The following is a 25,096-nucleotide window of genomic DNA, read 5'->3' on the forward strand; positions in this document are numbered from 1 at the left end:
ATGCAATTTATTTTTGACCTTATTAAACCCCTCATGTAAACCCCACATGAGAAAAATCACTTATTGGAAGAAGTCCATGCTCAACAAAGGATTTAGAGAGTAAAAACTTTAATAACATTCATGCGAATCAAGTCAATGAACGACGGGTCCTCGCTACAGCGATAATGAATTTTTGCTGCAGCGACACTTGATTTAAATTATCATCTAACTGAGGGTTTCTTACCAAACCTCCTCATATTAAGCTTAATTCACTTATTCCTTAATGTTGAAAATCCATGTTCAAATATGGTAGCAAAGAAGTGGAAAATAGGGCATCAATTGATCAAAAAGAGGTGAAAAACATAAGGTTTTTCACTGCAGCGAGAATGAATCTCGTTGCAGCGAGATTTTGGTCATAAAACAGAAAGTTTTTCGCTGTAGCGAGAAGCTACTGTACCTTTCTCGCTGTAGCGAAAATGGATTCTCGCTGCAGCGAGTTTTCAGCTAGCCTACCCTTTCAAAACCGAAGAATTTCTCACTACAGCGAGAATCAGAACATCAAGAAAAAGGTTTCCTTTTCCCTTAAAACAAAGTCATCCTGCTCAATAACAAAAGCAACATGTAACACATGCAAACTTCCAAATTTCAACAGATCAAATGCTCACATTTTTGCATTACAACCATATACCATATATGTATATATATATATCAATCATCAAATACACCCTCCCATCATCATCATCTCATATGCAACGACTTATGCGCACTCCCACTCGCACATAGCCGGGTTAGCAACGGCTTATGTGCACTCCCACTCACACATAGCCGGATCAGCAACGATTTATGTGCACTCCTACTCGCACATAGTCGGGTCCACATCAACATACAAATAAGCACTCAATGCATATCATGCATATTATCATATTTTAACAACACATAACCCATTGTATAACACATTTTTACAATATAACATTACTTCATCAAAGACTTGTTCCCAAGGTACATTTTCAAATACAAGTTGGACAAAATCATTCATTTTCCCCAAAACAAGTTTGAAATGCAAGTCCACTCACCGGTATATTGTTGAGCCTTTAGATAACTCCAATTCTCTTAATTGTCCAAATGGGATGATGGGGCTTCTTTGAAACCTACCATCACATTAACATCACCATTATGTTAATTCACATACTATAAACCCTAAAAGCTATCTCTTAGCTAGCCTTCAATTGCCACTTTAAATGGCTATCTATGTTCACTATCTAAATCACTATAAAATGAATGAACATCCTCAACAATAAAACAGCTCATAATCTAAATTACTAGCCATTATCCATAGCTAAAAACCAAGCTTAGTGCATCACTCACTTTAGGGTTCCTTTGTAGTTGAATTCTTTTCCAATAGCTTCCAAATCAATGGGGTAATTCTCTATTTCTCTCTCTAGAATGCCTAACTAGTGAGAGAAAGTATGAAAATAAGATTTTTCAAGGGTTTTAACGAGACAGAGTGGAAGAATACAAAGGTTCTAGTCAAACGGGTTCAAAGGTATGAAATTTAGAGCTAGAGAGAGAAAATTATACAAGCTCCACATCAAGCTTCCATGGAGGTTGGAAGCAATGTGAAAGAGAAGAAGAAGAAGAAGACAAGCTGCTGGAAAATGGGAGAAGAAGCTGCTGGAAACAAGATATTTATAGGCCAAACTTATCTATTCCCTTAAAATTATGAAAATACCCTTGACTAGTTAGCTTGTTCTCATGCAACCATTTGTGCAATCTTTTTACTCCTTTGACATCGGGACAAGGTCCATAATGGTCTAGACATACTCAGGTTCATGAAAACTTAAAATTTTAACTTGAGGTGAAAAATAACCATTTTGCCCCTATCGTGAAAATTATCAAAATTTTGGTTTCCTTTCCATTTTACTCCTAATTTCACCATCCATTTATGTCTTAGGCCTACTTAGGCCATAATATTGTTTAAAAATCTTACTTTTATAGGCTTACTAAGGAAATGACGAAATTACCCCTAATCAAGGATATCGCGTATACTTCCCTTTACGAATCTATAAAGGTCAAGGTCTCACAATACATTAGCCATCAGTTGAGTTCGTACATACAACCCTTAACTTAACAACACATGGCACTCAGTGCTTACAATATCCAAAATACAAGTTTTCTAAGTTTCACAACCAGAGTGTGGAAGCATCTCATGACTCGGACTTAGCAGAACGGACATGTCAAGAGAGTACTTACTGAATACCAAAATCTCGTCTGTCCAATGATAACGCTAAGCCACATAGAAATCTGTGGCGTCACTTATCTACACATGGTACGCAAACGAGATAAGTCATCTAATACTCAGTGAGATGGGATGCTAAACGTAGCATAATATAACACATAATATAACAGTAAAGAAGACACATTTATTAATGAAACCTTACATGGCTATTCATCAAACATCTCCAAAGGTGTAAGTGCAAGGATCATTATAATATCCTGTATGCACGTCACATCAACTCTGTCTTGCCATAATCTCATCTTTATGGCACACTCATATTTGATAATAAGCCAACTTTGTTTCCAACCAAACATTAAGATCCCAGGTTTACCATAAGCCATTATTGAATAAATTTCACCAATTACGAGTGCTCTTCCCCCGAACATAGTAAATTACACACGATGGCTAATCGGCGAAAAATCAAACCTCATCCAGAGTAGTGTCAACAGATGACAATCATATATACAATCATCATCCGGAGTAATCTCTCAACGGATGATAGCATATCATCATCATCATCAGCAGTAATCTCTCAATGGATGGTAACATAAACATTATCATCATCCGGAGTAATCACTTAACGGATGGAAACACAACTCTGCAAGCAAAAATTACAAGCAAGACTACAACCACTGCCCCTGCTTATCTTTGTCCTTGCAAGCATACACATAGTCACAGAAGGAGACACCACTTGATCATCAATTTCAAATCAACGTTCGAAATTATCCCTCAAACGGAACATAATCACTCATGGCCATTGATAGATCTATGACTCATCAGTCATAACTCACATCATTAAATCTGGCTCTCTAGCCTCATACACGTAAATAAGTTACATACTTTGGCATCCTTACCTCATTATTCATGTATTCATATTCAACAATTAAAACATTATAAGGATTGTCCACAATTATTCATATATCCATATCTATGAACAATCTACGTTCAATCTCAATGCCACCACGTGGCTCACATCATAATATACATGAGTATTTGTCTCAAATTATTAGTATACTATCCTAGACATTCTCATATAAGCAAAATGCATCAAAGTATCTAACAATTAATGCTTCCCAATAACATGGCATATTCACATTTTTAATATACATAATTCATATACTAGCCTAGCCATGCTCATTTAGGCCTAAACATAGCAATTTGATGTACCATGGCAGCGCATATCAATATGTGAGATGCTTCACATGCATTTAACACAAAAGCTCACTCACCTCGACAATTGGGCACTCCCGTAGCTCAATTCAATACTTGTTGCTCACTCGTGCTTTAACTCCAACTCAATCAGTCTCACCACTTAGCAAATGGGTAGAATTCTCACTCCCATTTATAGTCTAGCATTCAACAATTGTATATTCATCAATACTCACACTATTATTCACTATCTCTAAGCCAAATTTTGGCTTTCAAATTAATTCCAACCTTTCAAATCATCTCCAATCATTCACATCAACCATGTAAAATTCTCATAAATTCGTCGTAAATAATCTAAGCCTTACTTTAGTTGCTGATTTTGTTGGTGTAAATGGGGTTTAGATGAAATTTAAGAAATCGGCAGAATTGACTTCAAGGTGAGCCTTTAAATAGATATTATCTTTAAGACTTATTTAGTCCCCACCACTTGGTACGCAAAGGGGAATAATACGAATAGCCTTAGGGATACAATGAAGTCAATGTCTAACTTCGTCTTACACTTTATGAGAGTAAACCAATAGATACACTTGAGGGTTTGCAAAGTTGTTCGATCTTAGAGCCTACATTTTGGAGCAAGTAGATTATAAGGAATTTGGATGTTTTTGCAGTTGATAGGAACTTAAGTGTTTATGTTAATAGAACACAACACTTTTTTTTCTCTTGATATTTCTGCTCTTGTTTTGTTTTTGATTTGATGTATCAAAATGGTTGGCAACAAGCCCTTTATCAAGGCTTGCAAGTGTTTCTTCTTCAAGGACACAACACTTTCATTAACACATTTTGTCTAAAAGACATCTTTACATTTGCCAGAGACAACTTTTGAATAAAGGTATTGTTTCAATAATCATCTTATGAAAAGATAACTATTCATTCCATAAAACATAATCTTTGAATTATAATTTGAAACAATAACTTTTCATATTTAAACTTTTGAGCTATGGTGTTTTTTCAATTTGTCTCATAACTTTTGGATATCATTTTACCAAAAGATATAACCATTCACATGAAAACTTACCTACAATCCAATAGTTACATTGTTTCACTTCATGTGACATAACCTTTGAGCTAATATAGCTTTTCATTATATGACATAATCTTTGATTTTGAAAATATACCAACAAATTTTGGCTTACTTCAGCATAAATTTCTCAGCAACTTTCAACTACAATTAATCACCAAGTTGAAACATCGAATTTCTCGTTAGTCAACCATTTAATGCTAAAAATAATCAGTCAAAAGCTTTAATCTTACCTCAATATCATTTTCCCAAGCTCAAATCATCTCCAAACAACCTTCAAATTCCAGTTGAGAGTGTAGGATTTTGTAAGACAACAGGTGAGAAGTGTTTTTGACTTTGTTTTGAAATAGGTGGACTACCCAAGGTCTTTTATTTTTGCAAGTTTTCATGCATCTATCAATAGACGTCTTGCATTTTCCCTCTCGTTTTGCCCTCCATTTGTAGATAGATTTTTCGAGTCTATCGATAAATGGTGCATTGAACACTTTTCCATTGCTCCAAGTGGAAATCTATCGATAGTCTCCGTAGATCTATCAATAGTCTCTGTAGATCTACTGATAGATCATACTCTTACTGCTTACAAGTCATTCTTGGGCGGCTATCTATCAATAGATATCGAGAATCTATCGATAGATATCTTTCAGCTGCCTTCCTTACTTCTAAGTGGACATCTATCGATAGTGACCAAGAATCTATCGATAGAAGTTCTTCAATTCTTACTATTTTAGCTTCCATCTTTCATCTATCGATAGACCCTAAACATCTATCAATAGATCATACCTAGACTTCAATTTTTCATATATCTAACCCTCCAAACTCATTCTTCTAAATTCTCAATACATTTTCTTTTTGACAAACATCTCATTTCATTGTACTTAACTCATTATCAAGACATAAGTTCATCACATAGCTTCAAATTCTCAATCATGCTCCATGTCAAATAGTACATCAATCACATCAGCATAATTTGTTTACATGTCATATTCATTTAAGTACCAAACAATGCATTGTATCATTTAGGTGACAAACATATGCACACACATTATCAAGGCCTCAAAATAAGCTAATTTCCATATCAATAAATTTCAAATTAGCCTATCATTTGACTGGGTTTCCCATATGCGTTTAACATCGAAAAATCGGGAATGTTACACTATGGATGCAAAAAGACAATGGAAGAAAAGTGAAAAGATAGAAAGGGAGGGAGGATCAATATTCAAATTTCAGTATCTAATTGGACCAAACATAAGGACTCAAAGGTAGTTTCATAAACACCCTTCTCTCTGCTGTTTGTTATGCAGTCATTCTTCTTTTGGTTTCCTCCATTTATTCTGACATCTGCTAATCCAGGCACAATATTTTGCTTCCACGTCAGAAGAGATAACCTGAACGCCATCACCTTCTGAGAGTGAATCACTTTCATTCAGCTACCACAGTCACATATTTCACACACATAGGCTGATCCTCGAACCGCTCTAGTTCTCGTGGTAAATAGTAAATGATATAACAATGCGGGACTCAACTTTTGCCCCATTCTTCTTCCAACAGTAATGAAACAAATATCGCATCCACATTCAAGTAAAGCAAGAACCTTTCCAGCTTGGGAAAGATAACAAGAATTGAAAAACAAAATGACAGTGCTTTAGGTAATGATTAGAGAAAGATTAAATGATGGTGTATGACTTGAATTTTTACCTTTGTTGCCCAATTGGTCTGACCAATATCACACCTATGTGGTAAAAGAACGAAATGATGGAAAGGCAAGTTGATCATATTTAAGTTCATAAAGTGAGGCCCTACCTCAGGCTAGCAGAAATCGATAAAATTGAACCTAACTTACTCTCAAAAATTAAATAGGAAAAAGTTTTGAGTTACTGAAAAGGATGACATATAACTTTAAGATTGGCTTCTAAACTTTGTCCATCTCGTCTGAGCAAGTATGTTATTGGATGTACTCCGAAATCAAATGCCCCATAACAAATGTCAACTGCTACTAACACCACAAAGCATTAAAAGGAATAAAAATCGTCATCAAGCCATGAAACTTATGATGAAGATCAAGGGTCTCCGGGAATGTAAACAGGGGATCATAAAATCAGGATAAAATCTATGGCTACCACATGGAAATGTGCAGGCCATTAGGAAACGCACGTGTCAGAAATCTTACTTGCGGAGTCAGAACCTCGAGGTTGAATTAAACCTGCAAACTTTCTAAGAGCTGGCCACTTCTTGCGTCATGTTATTTCTGAGCAGCACAAATCGAAAAGGCTATTGCAATTTAAAGACATTCAATGAATTAGAAAGATTCTAATGAATAGAACCCAAAAAAATAGTAAAATTCGGTATGCTCTTTTATTGTGTACGGCCTTTGTTTGTTGTTTTAAGCCTTGGAATAGGAGGTGAAGAGTTCCGAGCTCAGGAGATTAAAACTTATCTCCATCATCAAGCATCTTGCAAAATTCCCAACGAAACTACTACCTATGCATTTATAGTAGTTCATCGCCTTTCATTTCCCACTCCAAATGTGTACACAAACAAATTATAAAACAACTGAAACAGAAATTATCAAGTTATATACAGTGATAGAACATATGTTTTCAGCCCAGATTTGAAGACGAATTATATTTCAGATGAGTAAATTTCAAATGCTGGATTATCATGTTAACATAAGTTATCAACTAGCTATTTCACTATGCAGGCTGTGAAAGGTGGAAAAAGACAAACAAAAAATATATTCATATTTCAGAATACAATCGGACTAGACGTAAAGAATCAAAAGTAGTTTCCAAACACCACTCCCTCTGCTTTTTGCTAAGTGGTCTTCCTTTCCCTGCTTTTTCTCTATTTATTCTCACATCTGCCAAACCCCAGGTGCAACATTTTGTTTCCATGTCAAACGTGACAAGTCTGAAAACACCATCACCTTCTGATAGTGAACCACTTTCAGCCACAGTCACATATTTCACATACATAGGGCGATCCTTGAACCGATCTAGATCTTGTGGCATCCGAACTACTCTTTCCACACCAGGAGATGACACCTGCAAGTAACAAACATTTTTAGATCCGAAAGCTAAAAAGATTTTAATTCTGACATGTTAAAAAGAATACAAATTTCAGCTTTATGGCATTAGTCGCCCACAGATTGTGGCAGATCTACAGACTGCAGCTCCTAAGATTAGGGTACATGGCCACTGCAACATCTAGTGTAATTAACCTAAGGCTAAAAGCCTGCTTTTTCATTAGATAGAACCTTTAAGTAGGTTTGCCCATTCGGAAAGGCACTTCTCTTTGACTACAATCATGTGAACAAATAACAGAAAACAGATAACAGTGATTAGAAAACATCATCACCTCCAATGTTATATTCTGAGGTACAGATCTAGCAAGCTCAGCTTCATCCAATCTTGCTCTATAGCTTACAGAAAAAGCTTCAACATCTTCCATACTGGGGGAACCAGACCTTTTACAGATCATTACAAATTAGAGTCACAGAGGCATTCTTTTTCCTTTGGCAGATAGTTTACCATTTTTGGAAGAAAATGAACTATAACAAAGAGCTGACCATAAACAATTAAGTCATACAGAAGATAGGAAAAGATAATCGTGATAAAGTGACTTCATGATTAACAGATTTTTTAACAATGAGTGACTTACAGTCCAGAAAAGACTTTGAAGCTACACTTATAAAGAATAGACCATCACAAAGTCTTTGACTTCACATGCTAGCACTACTCTTTGTACGGCTAAGGGGAAGAGACCACCCGATGAAAGCTATCTAGTATTCAGATGGTATTTTCAACTATATGTTGCTAGTAAGATTTTAGGATGGCATACAGGAAAATAAGACATTTCACTCAGAGGGAAACAGAAAGCAAATATAATAGCTGTTATAACTTAAAGTTCCATCAATGAGGAAATTTTCTTAGTTGAAGCTGAAGTGCTCATTCAACCTCAAGTCTTACATTAACCAATAAAGTATAGCTTCCACTTTCAATGAGATGATCTGAATTTAAAATGGGAAATGTACAAGAATATCCCATTAAATTTATGTGTATACATTTAATATCAAACCTATTATATCCAATTTGTTGATTTGTGCCAAAAGAAAGCAATTAAAAATGAGGTGCAATTGTATTTTAAGAAATTCTCATCCACATTATTAATTGAGAATGGAGATTTTACCAGCATTTCTCATTAAAAAAATGTGTCAATAAATGCTTACTTATTCGTAAGTCTTTCAATGCGGACTTGAATGGAGGAATTTGACAGTGTCTTGAAGGCATATATCCCCAAATCACCATTGAAGGATAGACATACATCCTGAGCTAATGCTAATGCTTCTTTATCCCACCATGTTCCAGCAAGAGAAATGCCCCCTCCCCCTGCTCCATCCCCAACCTTCACAAAATATATACTTACGATTTTAGTAAATTGCGTCAGCTTTGCCCAACGAATACATGAATGTTGCCCACAACTCTTGCAGTAAAACTTACATAAAGTTCAGTTTCATTGTCTAGGTACTCTTCTTCAAAATAATCATCATCATTGTCTATCATCGATTCATCTATACAGTCAAGAAATCCATTTATTCATTAGAAATTCAGTCAAGAAACGAGAAATATTTTAAAATTGTAATTAAGGAATTAGGTGAATGTTAGTTCATTGAAACTTTTAGTAAATAGTAAAACAAGGGGTATAATCAACCTAACTCAAGTCTATACAATATATAGCTCCTTCTCCAAATTGAGCATAAACTCGACGCAGAAAAACTTGACTCAAGCTTGACAGAATTTTAATTACCAAACTCGAGCTCAACTCAAGAAAGAAAGCAAGCTGCTTGAGTGTCAACTCAATTAAGCTCGATTACCTTAAATATATCAATGACTGTATTTACTTATAATAGATATTCATACAAAGCATTTTTAAACACCTTTTAAAGATTAAAAAGCAAAGACCAAAAAATTTGAATAGGCTTGAGCAGCTCCCATGAATCTAAAATAAAATTTGAAAACACACACACACAGAGCAAATGGGCATTCACTATTCATAAAAGTTACCATCTTCGGAGTCATCAAAAAGAATCTGCTCTTCTTCCTTATCTTCGTCGTCCATAGAAACTTCTTCAACAATGGTTGGTTTCAAAAGTGGCTCGGACTTGGAGTTCTTCTTCCTGGCGTGGATTGCAATTGAAGAAGGGGACTTGTTAGGGATTCTAGCAAAAGGGTATGTCCAAAACGGGAACGAAAACTTGTTAGCTGAGCCTGGTGGCTTGTAAAAGCTACAACTACAAGTTATGGCGGTGGGTGAGGGTAGTAGAGCTGATATTGGGACTGCCAAGTGTTTAAAATTCCAAGCTGAAACTAATAAATCCATTCTTTAAGTTTATGAAGAATCTTTCGATATTGTTAAGTTTTTGGTGCTCCCAAAGAGTGAACTGGCAAAGCAATATCGAGAGAAAACAGAAGGAAGGAAGCTCAAACACCACAACCAAAATGGAAAGAGGTTCACAGTGTGCTTCTCAAAACGGTGTCGGTTACTGATGGGCCTCAGCGGGCTCGTGCTGGGCCCAACCGGGTCTGACAAATCTGAAACTAACACCCAGCGCATTCCGACCCACCCACATGGTTATATTTCTGTTATTAGCAATGTGATCCTGAAAATATTTTTTATTCATTTAATAAAATAATAAATTTGCTGTAGATGAATGAAATTTTCGGTTAACTGAAAAAGGAAAAAGGAAAGACATAGTATTGATAAATTGATGATTGACTTTTGTTAATGATGGCAATGTTGGTTTGGATGGATGATAAGAGCTTTTTTCTATAAAAAAAAAAAAGAAAAAAAATATTGCAAAGCAGGCATCAATTGCTTTTGCAATAATATATATGGGAAGGAACTCCAGCAAAAAATCCATACAAAAGTAATGAAATGGCTATGCATTTTACAAAAGTTATTGAATATTGAAACAGGTTCAAAACTGACATATATTTTCCAAATACCATTGGATGGAACTCAGTGTATGCTTTGTTTTTTCAAGTGTTGACTATGTGATCTGCACAGAAAATATGTTGAAAAGAAGACGAAAAAAATCATAGTGAAGAGAGAGATGCCTTCTTGGTAGCAGGGGGTGATGGGGTAGCAGTTGCATTATCTGTCCAATTCTTTTCACCCCAATGCCACAGCATACTTTCCCAGAAGCAGAATTCCTCAAAGCATGTCTTTAAACGCTTGTCTTTTATCTTGATTTTCCAATGGCCATCCATGTAATTCCCTTTCTCAGCTTGCCTCCTATCCCACTCTAGTTGTGCCTTCTGCTTGGACCTAAGTAAACAGTACTTGTGTAAATTTTCTGGCATGGCGTCGTGTACCTTCCACCATGTTTTGTGAGCAACATCACTGGCAAACTCCTGCAGAATGTCCACATTCCAGTTGCAATCATAGTCCCGGAAGCATAGCCATGGTTTGTTGCCCAGATAATGGAGCACATAAAGAATTGGAGGATTGGCTCCAAAGAGGCGAGTCTTCATCTGTTTCTTCTCCTCCTCATCACCTTCCCAGAAGTGCTTCAAGAAGTTCATGTGTTTTGGAATCCGATGCCACCAAGTGAAGATTTCATTCAGATACCCCTGGTCCCCACCATTGTAGGATTCAATCTCATTGATGTGATCCATTAGTAGCTGGAATGTACAATTTGATGGCTCAACAACCATCACACCTGAGTTGAAGAGAGTAGCATTATTTCCTATAGCAGATATCTCAGGCATCTCAAATAAGAAATCAATATTCCTAAGTATAAGAAGGTCAGCATCAATGAAAATGATCTTGTCATAATCAGTCAACTGCCAAAGACGGAACTTGCTGTAATTCCATTCATTATATGCTTCTGGTTCAGCTTTTGGATTCCTGATTCTTTGGATTGTATAAATTTTCCACCCAGCGGCCTCCAAGCCACCTCTATGATAATCACTGATTGAGTCATCAACAAGTATCACAAGGTCCCTTGTTGAACCTGACATGCGGATGCTCTGCGCAGCAGTAATGGCCCCACAAACATATACATGAGCAGAGTGTAGGATTGTTGCATATGCTTCACGGTGTGCTCTCTCTGAATGGAAATACTCTGTTCAAATTTATTCAGTTAGTTTAAGCCTTTCAGATTTCAGAAACTATCTAAACAAAGTAGTTTGGAAGCCTTTAAGAGGCGCAAGACTTCAACTCATCATTTCCAAGATGGAAGATTTCCAGGTCAGCAGAAGAAAAAAAGAGTAAAATGTAGAAAAGGTTAAAAGGAGGGGAAAAAACAGCAACAATTATAATTTCTATAAAACCACTCTAGCTCACAAGGATTATAGAGATCCAAAGAGATGATCTAGGTCAGTAATTTAGGATGTCACGGACTCAATTTTGCCAATACTGAATCACTTTCGCTGACTAAAACTATAATCTTGCCTCATCATTATAGCTATTCATCCACGTTTCCTCAACAGGACTTCTTATCCCAGTGAAAAGATTTTACATATGTAAAAAGTTAATAGTGACAGAAAATCTTGAAGCAGCCAGCTTCAGTTATACTGAAAAGAAGAATTTGTATGAACAAATACCTTGAAGAACCTAGTTTGAAACCAACCTTTAGCCTGGAGAGGAACTGAAAGCTCACATGACCCTACTGGCAGTCGAATCTTTTCTCTTAACCTGTGCAGGTTGGGAGTATACAGCCAAGCATTCCCTTCGCGTGCAACAAGGTCCTTGCAAGTAAAAAGATTTGGGATGGGGAAGCAGTCAGTCACAAAAAGCACATGCACTGGGTGAAACCCCTTAGCAGATGCAGCAAGCCTTGCAGCCGCTAGCTGAAAGTGTAGACGTGCAACATCCCTTGACCACTTTCCTGACTTGTTGCAAGGAAGCTTAACTGCAATAAGATCAATCCGTGGTTTGCCAGGAACCTGAAGACTGGGTAGAGAACGACAATGTGGAACCTCAAATTCTTCTTCTTCATCTATCCATTCAGGGTACAGGGATTCCCAAGTTACATTGACTGCGACAGAGTCCAATTGTAGAACAACATGCTCAGCATCTGGTAACAGCTGCTTCCATTGATCAGTTTCACTATTATTGAAGTTCAACAAGCCAATTCCCTGATATTCATCCCTGTCAGTCAGCTTCTCAATAACACTCGAGATTTGGTCCCAATTTACATCCAACATTGATATATAGCGAGGATCTGCAGCAGCACTGTGTCTTATCCATCTGTCTACAAAACTAGGCCTGCATGTAATGAAGTTCAACTTCAAAATACTGAAACATAAAACAGAAACAAGACCAATCCTAAACATATGTCCTAGCAAAAATGGCTGCTCGAGGCCTTTCAGTAGTGGAAATTCAAGGTGATCAACTTAAAAGAAGAAATATTGAGGTTGTTACCCATGCTAGCTGATAGCTGGTTAGATACAGGCAGAAAAATGTACTCACTTTCATGCACTCACATATGCACAAACACAAGAATGGCTTATTTTCAAACAGAAAACAAGTAAAGTACAAAAGAGCAAACTATAGCCTGAATATAACATTGTACAGAAAGATATACAGGCGGTAGAATATACCGAGATACAAAATTGGATGGGCTATCTGAAACATAAACTGCAGGGGAGCGGAAGAGAGTGAATAGAGTTCCCAACAGAATTATAACCAGCACAGCTTTCAAGGTAGATATCTTGAAATTCCAATTCCTGTATCTAATGGGGACATGGAGGGCCTTCTCTACATCTTTAAAAACCTTATTTCTTTGGAACCCTCTTCTGCTTGTGTCTTCACTGTAAAAATGCATTTATAAGTCGAATCAGTCCGTGTGCATAAAGCAAATAAAAGAGAGACAAAAGTCAGATCCTGAAAAGCAAAAGGTTCTTCATACTGAAAGCAGTTTGAATAGAAAACTGAATGTTCATCCTTTACTTCAATGTCATGATAAAATTCATTAGTAAATCTAATGTCAATGTAGAGATAAAAATGAAGTATTTAAAACCAGATTTGCAAGGTAACTTTGAATAATGCAAGCAATATTAAAAAAATTTTCAAGGCATTAACAAAACTAGTATTCGCATAATACAAGTACTAGTCATGATGTCGCCTTTGGCTTCCACAATTTCACAAAATATTCCAAGTTGAGATGTCATTTGTAGCTTTCATTCCATAAATTTTATGCCAATCCTCAATTGATCCAAATTTTAATATACTTCAGTTATTCAAGAATCAATTAAAACATGATGAAGAGTCCTAAGTTTTATCAGAGAAGAAGTCAAATCCCAGAAAATATGTTTAGAAAACCATCATTTACACTAAAAATATATTTCACAGAAATTTTTCATTCCCGTGCAAACGACTTTATAAACAATGAGATTAATTCACATAAATAAACGTAATACCAGCAAAAATTAAGACTGAAAAGCAGAATTAATGTAAACAGTTGAAAGCTTAAACAGTTAATGTTAGAGAGGACCGCCTAGGCCTAGCTCAATTTACTTCATATTTGATCTTTTCCAACAGCTAACAAAGCTAAAGGAAAGCGCATAAATACCTACCGTACTAGGAAATTTTCTTCAAATAATTACAAGTTAACTAGAGCAATTAATATGACGCAAATCGAAGGCAACAAAAAAGTGCACAAACAAATCATAGCCAAATTCAAGCAGATCTCGCTGCATTTTCTCGTCAAACAAACAACGGTGCTTAAAAGCTCGATCAACTAGCTAACTATGGTCAACTTTTTACTAAAAAATTTCAGGTTCTCAAATGAAAGCAGCAGCTAGAAACTTGGGTGATGAAATGAAAAAAAGGAAGAAGGAGAGAGGAACCGACGCGGAAGCAGAAACGCGGTGACGAGGCTCTTTGGGACTGAGGGAGGGGCCTCTCATGTTTAGAAATCTTCAGAGAGCAGCTGAAACTGAAAATACCATTTGTTTATGCTTTGAGGTTTCAAAGACTGTACTCAATTTATGGTTTGTTTTATAAGTTTTAAAAAATAGAGAAAGAGGGAGAGCTGGCTTTGCTGTCTGATCCAAGGCTGCGAAGACTCAAGAGAGGAAGCGGCAGTTATTAGTGTTAGAACAGAGAAGGTGAAACATTTGGAATTTTTTTATTTTCCGATGATGAGTGATGATAGCCGGCTTTTTGCCTTGGTCAGTTTAAAGACAAATTCAACCAACAAATACATATATATAAGAAAAGAAAAGAGAATTAGACAATTAGCAATGTTATTTTTTTCTATTTATTTTCTTTGAGCTTTCTCAATTTTTTTTCTTTTTTTTTTTTTTTGCAAAATAAATGTTACAAGGTATGAATTAGGAAAGGATTCTTTTCACCTTACTTGATAAAAGATGCTCTCCCAATAAGGATTATTAAAAGTCAATGAAACAAAAAAGAAAATCAGGGAAGGGTGGTTGAGGAGTTAAGTACATGTATATAGTCATAATAACAAGTTAAGAAATAGCAAATCAAGATGAGAAGTCAATTATCTAATAATGACAAAGCCAGCTCTAGGCTTTGATTTGAGAATCCTATTAGTTTTATGTTGGTAGTTAGAGAAAATTGGTCCTTCTCTCATCATTATTGCTCTAGTTTTTGTGCTGTAATGCAATGGCCATGTCGCCAACCATATTTGCAACCTACAATTATATAAATACCAAACGCAGCGTTGCAACCGCCACGTCAACACCACCAACTCGTTTCGGTTATGATTCTCACGAGAAGCTCTTTTTTTTTTTTTTTTTATGGTGAAGATAAAGTTAAGCGAGAAACCAAATTTTGCTATGTTTTGGCTACAAACTTTCTTCTTATAAAACTTGATAACTGAGAGGAAAGGTGGATGTTTGGCCCCGTATTAAAACAGCTTTTCTATTATAAGTTTTAAATTATAAAAAAGACTATATTATGATATAATGTTTTAAAAAATTCATATTGTATTCAATCAAAATTTTATATATTTATTTTAATTAAATAAATTTTTATAATTAACGATTAATCAAAACATCACTTGTCATTTTTATACGTACGTGATGCTAACTTGAAAGATAAAAATATTACAAGATTATATCATTATGTCACATCACTATCCATTATAACATATCAAAATGTCATATAAGTGACATGTGATATAAAAATAACAATTTACGTTTTAAATATTGATAGTCGGTCAATAATTAGTTATAAGAATTAATTTAATCTATAATAAAAATATAAAAATTTGATTAAATATAATAAAATAATAAAAATTTTATGTAAATTTTCTTGAACATTTTAATTTTTTTTAAGTATTATGTGATATATTATCCCTATTTATCTCTAGTTGTCATGGGTCAATTAAGAATTTGTTTTTTTTTTCTTTGGTATAAAGGAGTAAGTTCACCTAATTTAACGAACTAATCTTCAAAACAAAAGTTAATAATATTATTGAACAAAAGAGTTTTCACTCTATGAATGGAATAACTTAATTGCCATTGATTAGCATGAGAAGTCATTCAATTTGCACATCTCAGCCTCTTAACATATTTTATTTTATTTTTTTTGTTTGAATGTTACAAGTAAATTCGTTATTCGATTTACAGAATCAAAACAATTTTTTTTGTTTCATTTATTCTGTTCGTTTTAAGACCTATATTGGTAGTTGGAGAAGTTTGAATGTTTTATGTTAAATAAAAGTATTTTTGCAAATAAATTTGCAAAATCGTTTTCAATAATAAAAGTATTTTGATATAATTTATAACTGTACTAGAATTTACAAAAATACTTTGAAACAAGTACTTACAATTTATCATATTTTCGCAACAAATTTATAAATTTGGTTTCCTTTTACGAAAATTTTTTGAATGATATTTACAAAAATAACATTACTTAAATGATTAAATCTAAACATTTAATTCATTAGTTAATATATAATCTTTTTACTTAAATAACAGAATTAGAATTCCTCTTATCAAATAAACAAAAATCACCTGAGCTCCTATAAAAACTTCAACGGGCCCAAACAGGTGAAGTTATGCTTAAATATTTTATACATCATCAAAATACATTATACATGTCAGATTCATAGGAGAAATAAAAGCTTTTAATAAAAAGATAATTTAAGGTTAACGCTACCCTCATGGTCGAAAATGGCAAAATCCGTCTGGATGGGCCCAAAATGAGTTGGGCCTTCCGGATAGAAGTATCTTTTGAAAATTATTAATCAATCGATGTAAAAAAGAAAACGAAGGAAAAGTACGGGAAACGCTGCGTTTGGGTCTGTCTTCTCTTCTTGCATTTTCAGATTTCTAAAGATTTTATTACCCTCTACGCTTAAGCAGATCTGAATCTTCTTTTTCTCCAGAAAAAAAAAAAAAAAAAAAAAACAGAAACAAACCGCTCCAACTTCGCGGGAACATCACAGCCGTCGATCTTAGGGGTCTAGTATAGAGAATAATCGAAGATGGTGCTGGTATCGGCCGTACGGGATTACGTCAATCGGATGTTGCAGGACATCTCCGGCATGAAAGTCCTCATTCTCGATTCTCAGACGGTAATTTATTTTTTCTTCTCTTTAATTCGTATTTGCTTTAATTTCATCTGAATTAATTTTAACAATTTATTACTTTAATTTAATGATTTCATTTTTATCATTAATTTTAAATATCTGGTCACTTTAATTTGGAAATGGAGTAGTGAGGAAAACTGTTGTGATCTGAAGGTAGAAATCAGGACATTTGAGATAATTAGGAACTGAAGTGAGCATTTTCAATTTAGTACAAACAGATTTGGCATTTAATTGGCATTGAGGCCTCGAATTTTTGCTGCTAGTTAGTTAGGCCGAGTTTATTGTTATAGTTTTTTGGTTCGCTTTTGTCTTGAATGGATCGTTTCTTATCCTTGATTCTGCGAAGGATCAGTTGTTGTGGCTTGTTGTAGCTTTTTGATGAGCAGTTAACTATTTGTTATTGGTGGATGAAGCTTAACGCAGTTTTGTGAGGGTTTTTTGCATGATTTTTGTCGATTTGGCTGGTCCAGATATAAGTATATATAGCCTTACTTAATGTAGCCGTAAGTAATTAGAACGTTTGAGCTGGAAGTTTGATCATTGTGTCGAATGAAGTAGTTGGAGAGGGAGCTTCCTTTCCATCCTCTATAGCCAACCTCTATGATTCATGTAAATTTGGAAGCGGGCATGGTTTCTATAATGGTGCATATTGTTTTATAATGCTTTTTAAGTTTCTTTGTTTCTTGATTGTGCAACTGCAATTTGTATGGGATTATGTCAAATTGATGGTAGAGAACTGCTTAAGGAGAAAACCGGACTTCTGTTTGTGTTTGAAGTGCTGGATGTAGTTAACAGTATGTCTAAGAACTTGGAGGGGTATGGAGGGGGAAGAGAAGAAAGGGAGGGGGATTCTTTAGTTCCCATTATTTTATTGTCAAAAAAAATAAAGAAGAGGGAAGTGAAAGGAAGGTGTAATGGGAGGGCCGCTCCTTTCTTTCCCTCAGTCCAAACAAAACCTAAATGCATCTATTCCAAGATTGTGACAGCAAGGAACAGGCCTAGCTGGAGTATTGTGGAATTAGGTAGAGAAATGACCTCCTTACCTAAAATGGAAATCTGGATATGTGTTGGGTACTTTAGTAATTTTCTAGTCCTAGCTGCACTTTCTGAAAATCCTACAATTGAGTCGCTGAGACCATGTACCATCCCTATCTGCATGAGTTGCTAACCAAACATATTGGTATAAAGTTTATATTGAAGGAATTAATAGTCATGTTCGCGTCACAAATTTTCGATAACTTCAACTTCATGAGAATTGAAGGTTTGATTTTGCATTGTTGTTGCTAGTTTATGGGGTTTCTTAATGGATCAACATAAATTAATAAATGAGTCATTTAAAGAGAAAAGAAAATGGTGGTTTTGATTATAGGTAATGTATTCTGTTTTCTGAGTCACAGGTTAGCATAGTGAGTGTCGTTTATTCACAGTCAGAGCTACTTCAGAAAGAAGTATTTTTGGTAGAATTGATAGACTCCATTTCCAAGTCAAAAGAATCAATGTCACATCTCAAGGCAGTTTATTTCCTTCGGCCTACATCAGAAAATATTCAGCACATGCGGCGTCAGCTATCCAATCCTAGGTTTGGAGAATATCACTTGTGTAAGTTCTTTGTATCTTTTGAAATTTGGTGTGGCTATAATTTAATTTTACTATAAAAATATGAAAAGTTTTTTATTACCCAATCTTAGATGTTTTGCTCGAAGTGCATTTTCATCTCAAATTGGGTTTTTGCAGTTTTCTCAAACATGTTGAAAGATACCCAGATTCATCTTTTAGCTGATTCAGATGAACAGGAAGTTGTCCAGCAACTCCAGGTAAGTCTGACTGCTATTTTCTTGAGTGGAAGTTTTTTATTGTTTGCCCTTCTTCATCTAGCTCTTTATTTGAGAATAAACTTGTCAAGAATATCAAGTCTAGAGTTTATCCATAGTTGAGTAAACTACCATATAAGAAATCTGCTGCAAGATGCAGAAAGACAGCCATTCCTGTTGCATCAGTGCGATCCCTGGATGGTAAGATGAGGGCATAGGTTCAACTCTTGAGAACACATTGCTTAACTGAAAAGTCTTTTAAGTGAGGACTGTTTTAACCACCCCATCCAGGACTCTGCTTTTCTGAGAGCAGCAATGTGTGGCAATGCTAACTCTTTAACATCATGAGGAGGTCACTATAGTAATTGTTTGATCTAAGTATTGACAGAGAATATTTTCTCTATGTCAATAGATGATGCATTACTGAAAGGGGTGATTTAAGCATTGTTCTTATGCTGGCTGAAATGGCTATATATTTATAGTCCAATTCACCTACCTATAATGTGAATATTTCTTAATATCGTATTGTTGTTCATAGGTTTCTGTCGTGTATAATTAAATTTTAAGAATATTTCCGGAGATGCCGTATACTTTTAGATCAGAAATTAAAAGTTTGGCTTTGACCTCTTATATAGTTCTTGTCTTGGTTTTGCAGGAGTTTTATGCAGATTTCATTGCTGTTGATCCTTACCACTTTACGTTAAACATGCCTTCAAATCACCATTATATGCTCCCAGCAGTTGTGGATCCTTCTAGCTTGCAGCACTTCTGTGACCGAGCTGTTGATGGTATTGGTGCGCTTTTCTTGGCATTAAAACGAAGACCAATAATTAGATATTCAAGGACCTCTGATATTGCAAAAAGGATTGCTCAAGAAACAGCAGTGAGTAAAACTGCATAACATCAACTATTACAAACATTTACATCACTGATTACTGGGAATTTTGCTAATAAAAACTGTTCTAGATTTTTCTTAGTTAATTGTTTGATAAATCTCTTCTATACATATGTGAATGTATATATTTAAAATGATTTTTAAGTTTTGTCATGGATAAGAAAAACTTTAAGCTTGTCTATAAATCTTGGAGTCATGAAAAAGAACTGATTTTCTTCTTCTTCTTCTTCTTCTTTTTTGTTGTGTTTCTGGTGTATGACAGAAACTAATGTACCAGCAAGAAAGTGGTCTTTTTGACTTCAGACGGATGGAAATGTCTCCATTGTTGCTGATAGTTGACAGAAGGGATGATCCCGTGACTCCATTGCTGAATCAATGGACCTATCAGGTACATGTTGTTCTGACTCTTATCTCACCAGTTCTTAAAGGTAAACTATGCCTCTTGTTATTTTCAAATGGGTAGCTACATCATATTTTCTGAATTACATTTTGTAGGCAATGGTTCATGAATTGATTGGTATTCAGGATAACAAAGTGGATTTGAGAAGTATTAGCAATCTTCCCAAAGATCAACAGGTTGATTGCATTTTTCCTCGGCTAGATATAGTTGTTTTAATATATGGCAGTGGCTTATCTTTGTAATCTCATGCTTATAGGAAGTCGTGCTCTCGTCAGAACAAGATGCATTCTTCCAAGCTAACATGTATGAAAATTTTGGAGATATTGGAATGAATATCAAGCGAATGGTGGATGATTTTCAGCAGGTTGCTAAAAGCAACCAAAATATCCAGACAATAGGTTTGAATGAGACAAAATTGAGTATTTCAGATTTATTAGTGATTTTTTTTTTGTAATATTACTGATGGCTGAGGTAGGTCATTAAATTATTATGCTTTGAGTTTCTGCAGAAGACATGGCCAAATTTGTGGACAATTACCCTGAGTACAGAAAAATGCATGGGAATGTTTCAAAGCATGTAACATTGGTCACCGAAATGAGCAAGATAGTTGAAGAAAGAAAGCTTATGTTGGTTTCAGAAACTGAGCAGGAGTTGGCTTGCAATGGTGGGCAAGTTGCTGCTTTTGAGGTAGTGAACATGTGCTTGTTTTTATCTCTGTTTCTTCTTTTTTAGCTTGATATCTGTTTATGAGTCTTCATATATCGATCGGTTCTGCATTACAATTTGTTTACGTCATTAAGATACAGAAGATATTTGTAAATCTCATGATTTTTTGGTACAATTATCAAGAGCAAAGACTTCCAAAGGATGAATATGAAATGTTTTAAATGGTGTTAGACCAAGGGATTCGATCCTAGGGTCACTTACTGCAGGAAAAAGGGAGTTTACAGATGAAATGTATTTGTTGTTTAGGGATGTTAAAAGTAAAATACATTTTAACAAGAGTCGAGATTGAATAATTGATAAGAACTACTGTTAAAATGAATCAATGAATGAGCTGCATAGGATATATTTGAAAGTGACATTGTTCTCAAGAGTAAATGTTGGTTCAAAATCTATGATTAAATGAGCGTACTTTTGTCTCTGAAAGTGTTCTTGTTTTAAGAAAAGGATGGTTCTTACACTTTGGAGAAGACTGATTTTGATAAAAATAAACACACTACAAATAGGAATAGAAACCATGTGATTTATTTACAATGCACACAAACTAGGCAACAAATATTTTTCTGCTCAATTATCGCTCATCAATGAATCTATTTACTCATCAATTCTACCTTCCATATTATCACTTACAGATCAAAATTGGTCCTCAGTATTTATTTTAACCATCGGATTAGGTTGTAGGTTTTTTAGTTTACTGGGTGTGAGATATAGATGATACTCCATTTAAACTATTACATGATTTCAGTTACTAGTATTTATGTGGAGATGATCATGGAATAAAAATCTTAATTGTGATTTGGAATGAGACTTGGAAGCACATGGTATATTTGACAAGCTCTGATGATTTTCTTTACATACTTCTTTGCAGGCAGTGACAAATCTTTTAAACAATGAAAGCATATCAGATATTGACCGACTACGCCTAGTAATGCTGTATGCTTTGCGCTATGAGAAGGAGAGCCCTGTCCAACTGATGCAGCTATTCAACAAACTGGCATCTAGGTCTGCCAAGTACAAGCCTGGGGTAACATTACCAACATACACATTTTGCTTGGAATTCATGTGTCATCATCATTTTATTTATTTCCTTTCCGCATGCATGTATGCATGTCATTTCTAAATATGTTTATTCCTTGATCAAAATTTAATGCTTATCAATTATGGTGGTGCATATGGCCTGATCTCTCTCTCTACATTCTAGTCATATGATTAGAATTTTTTTTTTTTGCTGGTCAAGCTTGACTTGCTGTTTGAGCTGTAGCAGTTTTTTATGCAATTGCAGTTCTGTCATTGATTAGTTCTCTTTGTGAAGCTGAATCAATCAGCAATTTTGTTAAGAGGTATTTAATTCTCATTGAGAATTAACTGGTTTTAATTTGTCTGCAATTGTGGAACAGCTTGTCCAATTTCTCCTAAAGCAAGCAGGGGTTGACAAGAGAACCAGTGATCTTTATGGAAATCGCGATCTTCTGAATATTGCTCGCAACATGGCTCGTGGATTAAAGGTTTGTTGCAAAAGGTTTTACTTATTTTCTTAGAAAGTTTTTCTTCATTTGCTTATAGATCATTTTCAAACTTTTCTTACTAGGGGGTTGAGAATGTCTACACCCAGCACCAGCCTCTTCTATTCCAAACTATGGAAAGCATAACCAAAGGCCGGTTGCGAGATGTGGACTACCCATATGTTGGAAATCATTTTCAGCAGGGCAGGTTTGTTGCTATATAATAAAGTTTTCCAATTTTGTTGGGAAAGTTTGCGGTTGATCTCTTTGTTTATAGAATAAATGTGTGTCTACATTCATTTCATTTAATATCATCACTTTAGTTCTTTAAAGTGGAGGCCCCTTGATATTTAAACTTGTATATTTAGTTCACTTTGGCATTTTGTGAAGTTGATGCTGGATGATAAGAGCAATATGTGGCTGGAAAAAATGAAAGTTGGTTGTATGTCTTTGATGTACTTTCTGATTCTTGGCCTCTCATGACTTTCCGCAAGTATAATTTAAGAGGAAAAAACCACTCCAATAAATAAAGAAATGCTTCTAATGATATTGTATGAGTAGTAGAACCTCTTTTTTTTAGTTGCAAGATGATGCAAAACTCCCAAAAGGAAAAGGAAGATGATGCAACAATTTTTTAGATAGTCATTTTGAGCAAACAATGCAGTTGTGATCATGAGCCCAAAATAAATTCTTGCACTGAAAACTCCCAACCTGGACTCAAGTTCACTTAGCCTCAAGCTTGTTTAACAAATGAATCTAGTTCCAGAATGAACCAAGCAATAGCACCAACTGAGCTGAACGCATGGGCTTGGCTCATTTTCAGCCCTAGAACTAGCATTACGTGTTGCATGAAATGATGTCAGAAATTCATAAGAGCAGCATTTAGCAGGTCACTCATTTTGGGTTAAACTTTGTTGATTCACAAAAGTTTAGGAAAACTCCTTTGTGTTATTAATGATAAACACATATACAGTAAAGAAAGATATATAAAGATCTCAAGTAATAACTTTTCAATGATGCATGTTCTGTCTTTATACAGGCCACAGGAGGTAGTTGTATTCATTGTTGGTGGAACAACTTATGAGGAGTCCCGTTCTGTCGCTTTGCAAAATGCCAGCAATTCTGGAATTCGTTTTATACTTGGTGGGTCAGCAGTTCTGAACTCTAAGAGGTAGGCTGTGGATATTTCCTAAGTCTTCTACATACAACATACAAGCATATCACTATCGATATATGTTAAAAAGGGTATCCTAATGGTCTGTTGGCTGTGACACGCTGACACTCGTAACAAATCTTGATACTGAATTACTTTTCCACCTGGTTAATCGTACATTAAGTTAGCTTGAACCATGTTGGAACTATATAATGTATCTTGAAAATTATATTTTTCATTTTGTGTTGTCCACAAGTGGACCTTTACTCTCAAGGATGGCTGTGATTTTATTAGATAGACATTAATGACTAGAATATAGTCCTTATTTTAGAGTATGATTTATTAAAAAAAAAAAAGGGATTTATGGAGCAAGTATCAAGTAGTTAGGTTTTCGATTTTAATGAGTTAAAATTATGAAGTTTCTCCCTAATTTCATTGTAAGTTGTCAATCTTAAAGTGCTAAATCAATTATATAAAAGTGCTTTATAAATAGAGTAGATGTTGGTTTATTGATTGCCAGAACTTTGTGTACCAGATTCATTGCTCTCTGATCATCTTCTTAAGGGATGGTTTTTGGCTTAAAATGCAGGTTTCTGAAGGACTTAGAAGAAGCTCAGAGGATAGCTCGAACCAGCAGCAGTGTCGTATGAGCTCGAATTCTGGCATATACTGGTATAGAACCATGTAAATAAGCACTTCTGGCTTTATAAAGGATATCCCGGTTATACTGTTTTGTCTGGAATTGCAACAGCAATATGACAAGGAGAGCGTAGAAATGAAGCTTATCGTCCTAAGCATTTTGCAGAGAGTAACAAGTCAAGGTAAATTGGCTAAAACCAGCATTGAATTCATATGGAGAGAATTTGGTCTTTGTCCATCGCCTAGTACTTGTTCTACATAAACTTTTGTGCCCTCACCAAGGGATAGAGAAATATTTTGTGTACAAAAATTCCCTTGCTCCATTTTTATTGTATACCTCATTGATGTATTCAACCATGTATTTGTATTATCATATAATTGTGGAAAATAGAAGCTATAGTTGTTTTGATCCATATTTTTTTTAACAAAAAGAATTATTTTTCACATTTTTATTTATTTATTTCGTGCTTTTACTCATTCTCTTTAAGGATTTGAATTCTTAAATCTTTTCTAAAAATCTAAATCACTTTGTCTTTAGAACTAGTCTAACTCTTAATTTGTCATCATGTATTGTCAATATTTTATTTTACTCTTAAGTAGTATTTATTATTGTGTTGCACGTGAATATTTAAGTAGTATTTATAGTTGTGTAAGTTTTTATTCATTTTTAAATGATAATCAAGTATGAAGCATAAATATTTTTAAAATGTAAAATTTATTTTTTTATTAGGGAAAATAAATAATACTTAAAACATCATTCTAGGCCAGAAGATGTTAGATTGTCTGCGAATATAATTTCACTAATGTTACTATTAGGTGAAGAATGCGAAATGTGAAGTCTCAAAGATAGATTTTCATGATATGTGACCATTCAATCTGCATATTGGTTTTGGTTTGTCTGAGGGATGTTGAAGGACTTTCTTGATG

The 25,096-nt window shown here is 34.8% G+C and overlaps 3 protein-coding genes across 3 annotated transcripts; 1 reads left to right on the top strand and 2 right to left on the bottom strand.

The window, feature by feature from the left end:
* Positions 1-7,035: 7,035 nt before the first annotated feature.
* Positions 7,036-9,975, bottom strand: LOC18592540 (uncharacterized). The gene is given in 6 exon segments (XM_007019338.3): positions 7,036-7,432; positions 7,434-7,522; positions 7,836-7,944; positions 8,707-8,882; positions 8,978-9,048; positions 9,542-9,975. Coding segments are annotated over 6 exon segments (861 nt in total). The 5' UTR covers positions 9,858-9,975; the 3' UTR covers positions 7,036-7,332.
* A 356-nt stretch (positions 9,976-10,331) lies between these two features.
* PGSIP2 (plant glycogenin-like starch initiation protein 2) lies at positions 10,332-14,680 on the bottom strand. Its single transcript, XM_007019339.3, has 4 exons — positions 14,337-14,680; positions 13,085-13,294; positions 12,112-12,749; positions 10,332-11,604 (listed from the first exon to the last, which is right to left on the bottom strand). Exons 1-4 carry the CDS (start codon positions 14,390-14,392, stop codon positions 10,574-10,576), a joined length of 1,935 nt encoding a protein of 644 aa, XP_007019401.3. The 5' UTR covers positions 14,393-14,680; the 3' UTR covers positions 10,332-10,573.
* Positions 14,681-16,729: 2,049 nt separating this feature from the next.
* Positions 16,730-24,582, top strand: VPS45 (vacuolar protein sorting 45). The gene is made up of 13 exons (XM_018126251.2): positions 16,730-17,031; positions 18,444-18,645; positions 18,781-18,860; positions 19,513-19,740; positions 20,015-20,140; positions 20,248-20,328; positions 20,409-20,550; positions 20,661-20,839; positions 21,744-21,899; positions 22,273-22,380; positions 22,464-22,585; positions 23,417-23,548; positions 24,120-24,582. The coding sequence occupies exons 1-13, from the start codon at positions 16,942-16,944 to the stop codon at positions 24,178-24,180; spliced, it is 1,707 nt and encodes a 568-aa protein (XP_017981740.2). The 5' UTR covers positions 16,730-16,941; the 3' UTR covers positions 24,181-24,582.
* The last annotated feature ends 514 nt before the right edge of the window (positions 24,583-25,096 follow it).

The sequence above is a fragment of the Theobroma cacao genome, chromosome 8 (genome assembly GCF_053813885.1).
Source record: "Theobroma cacao isolate CCN51 chromosome 8, ASM5381388v1, whole genome shotgun sequence".
NCBI classification, from domain to species: domain Eukaryota; kingdom Viridiplantae; phylum Streptophyta; class Magnoliopsida; order Malvales; family Malvaceae; genus Theobroma; species Theobroma cacao.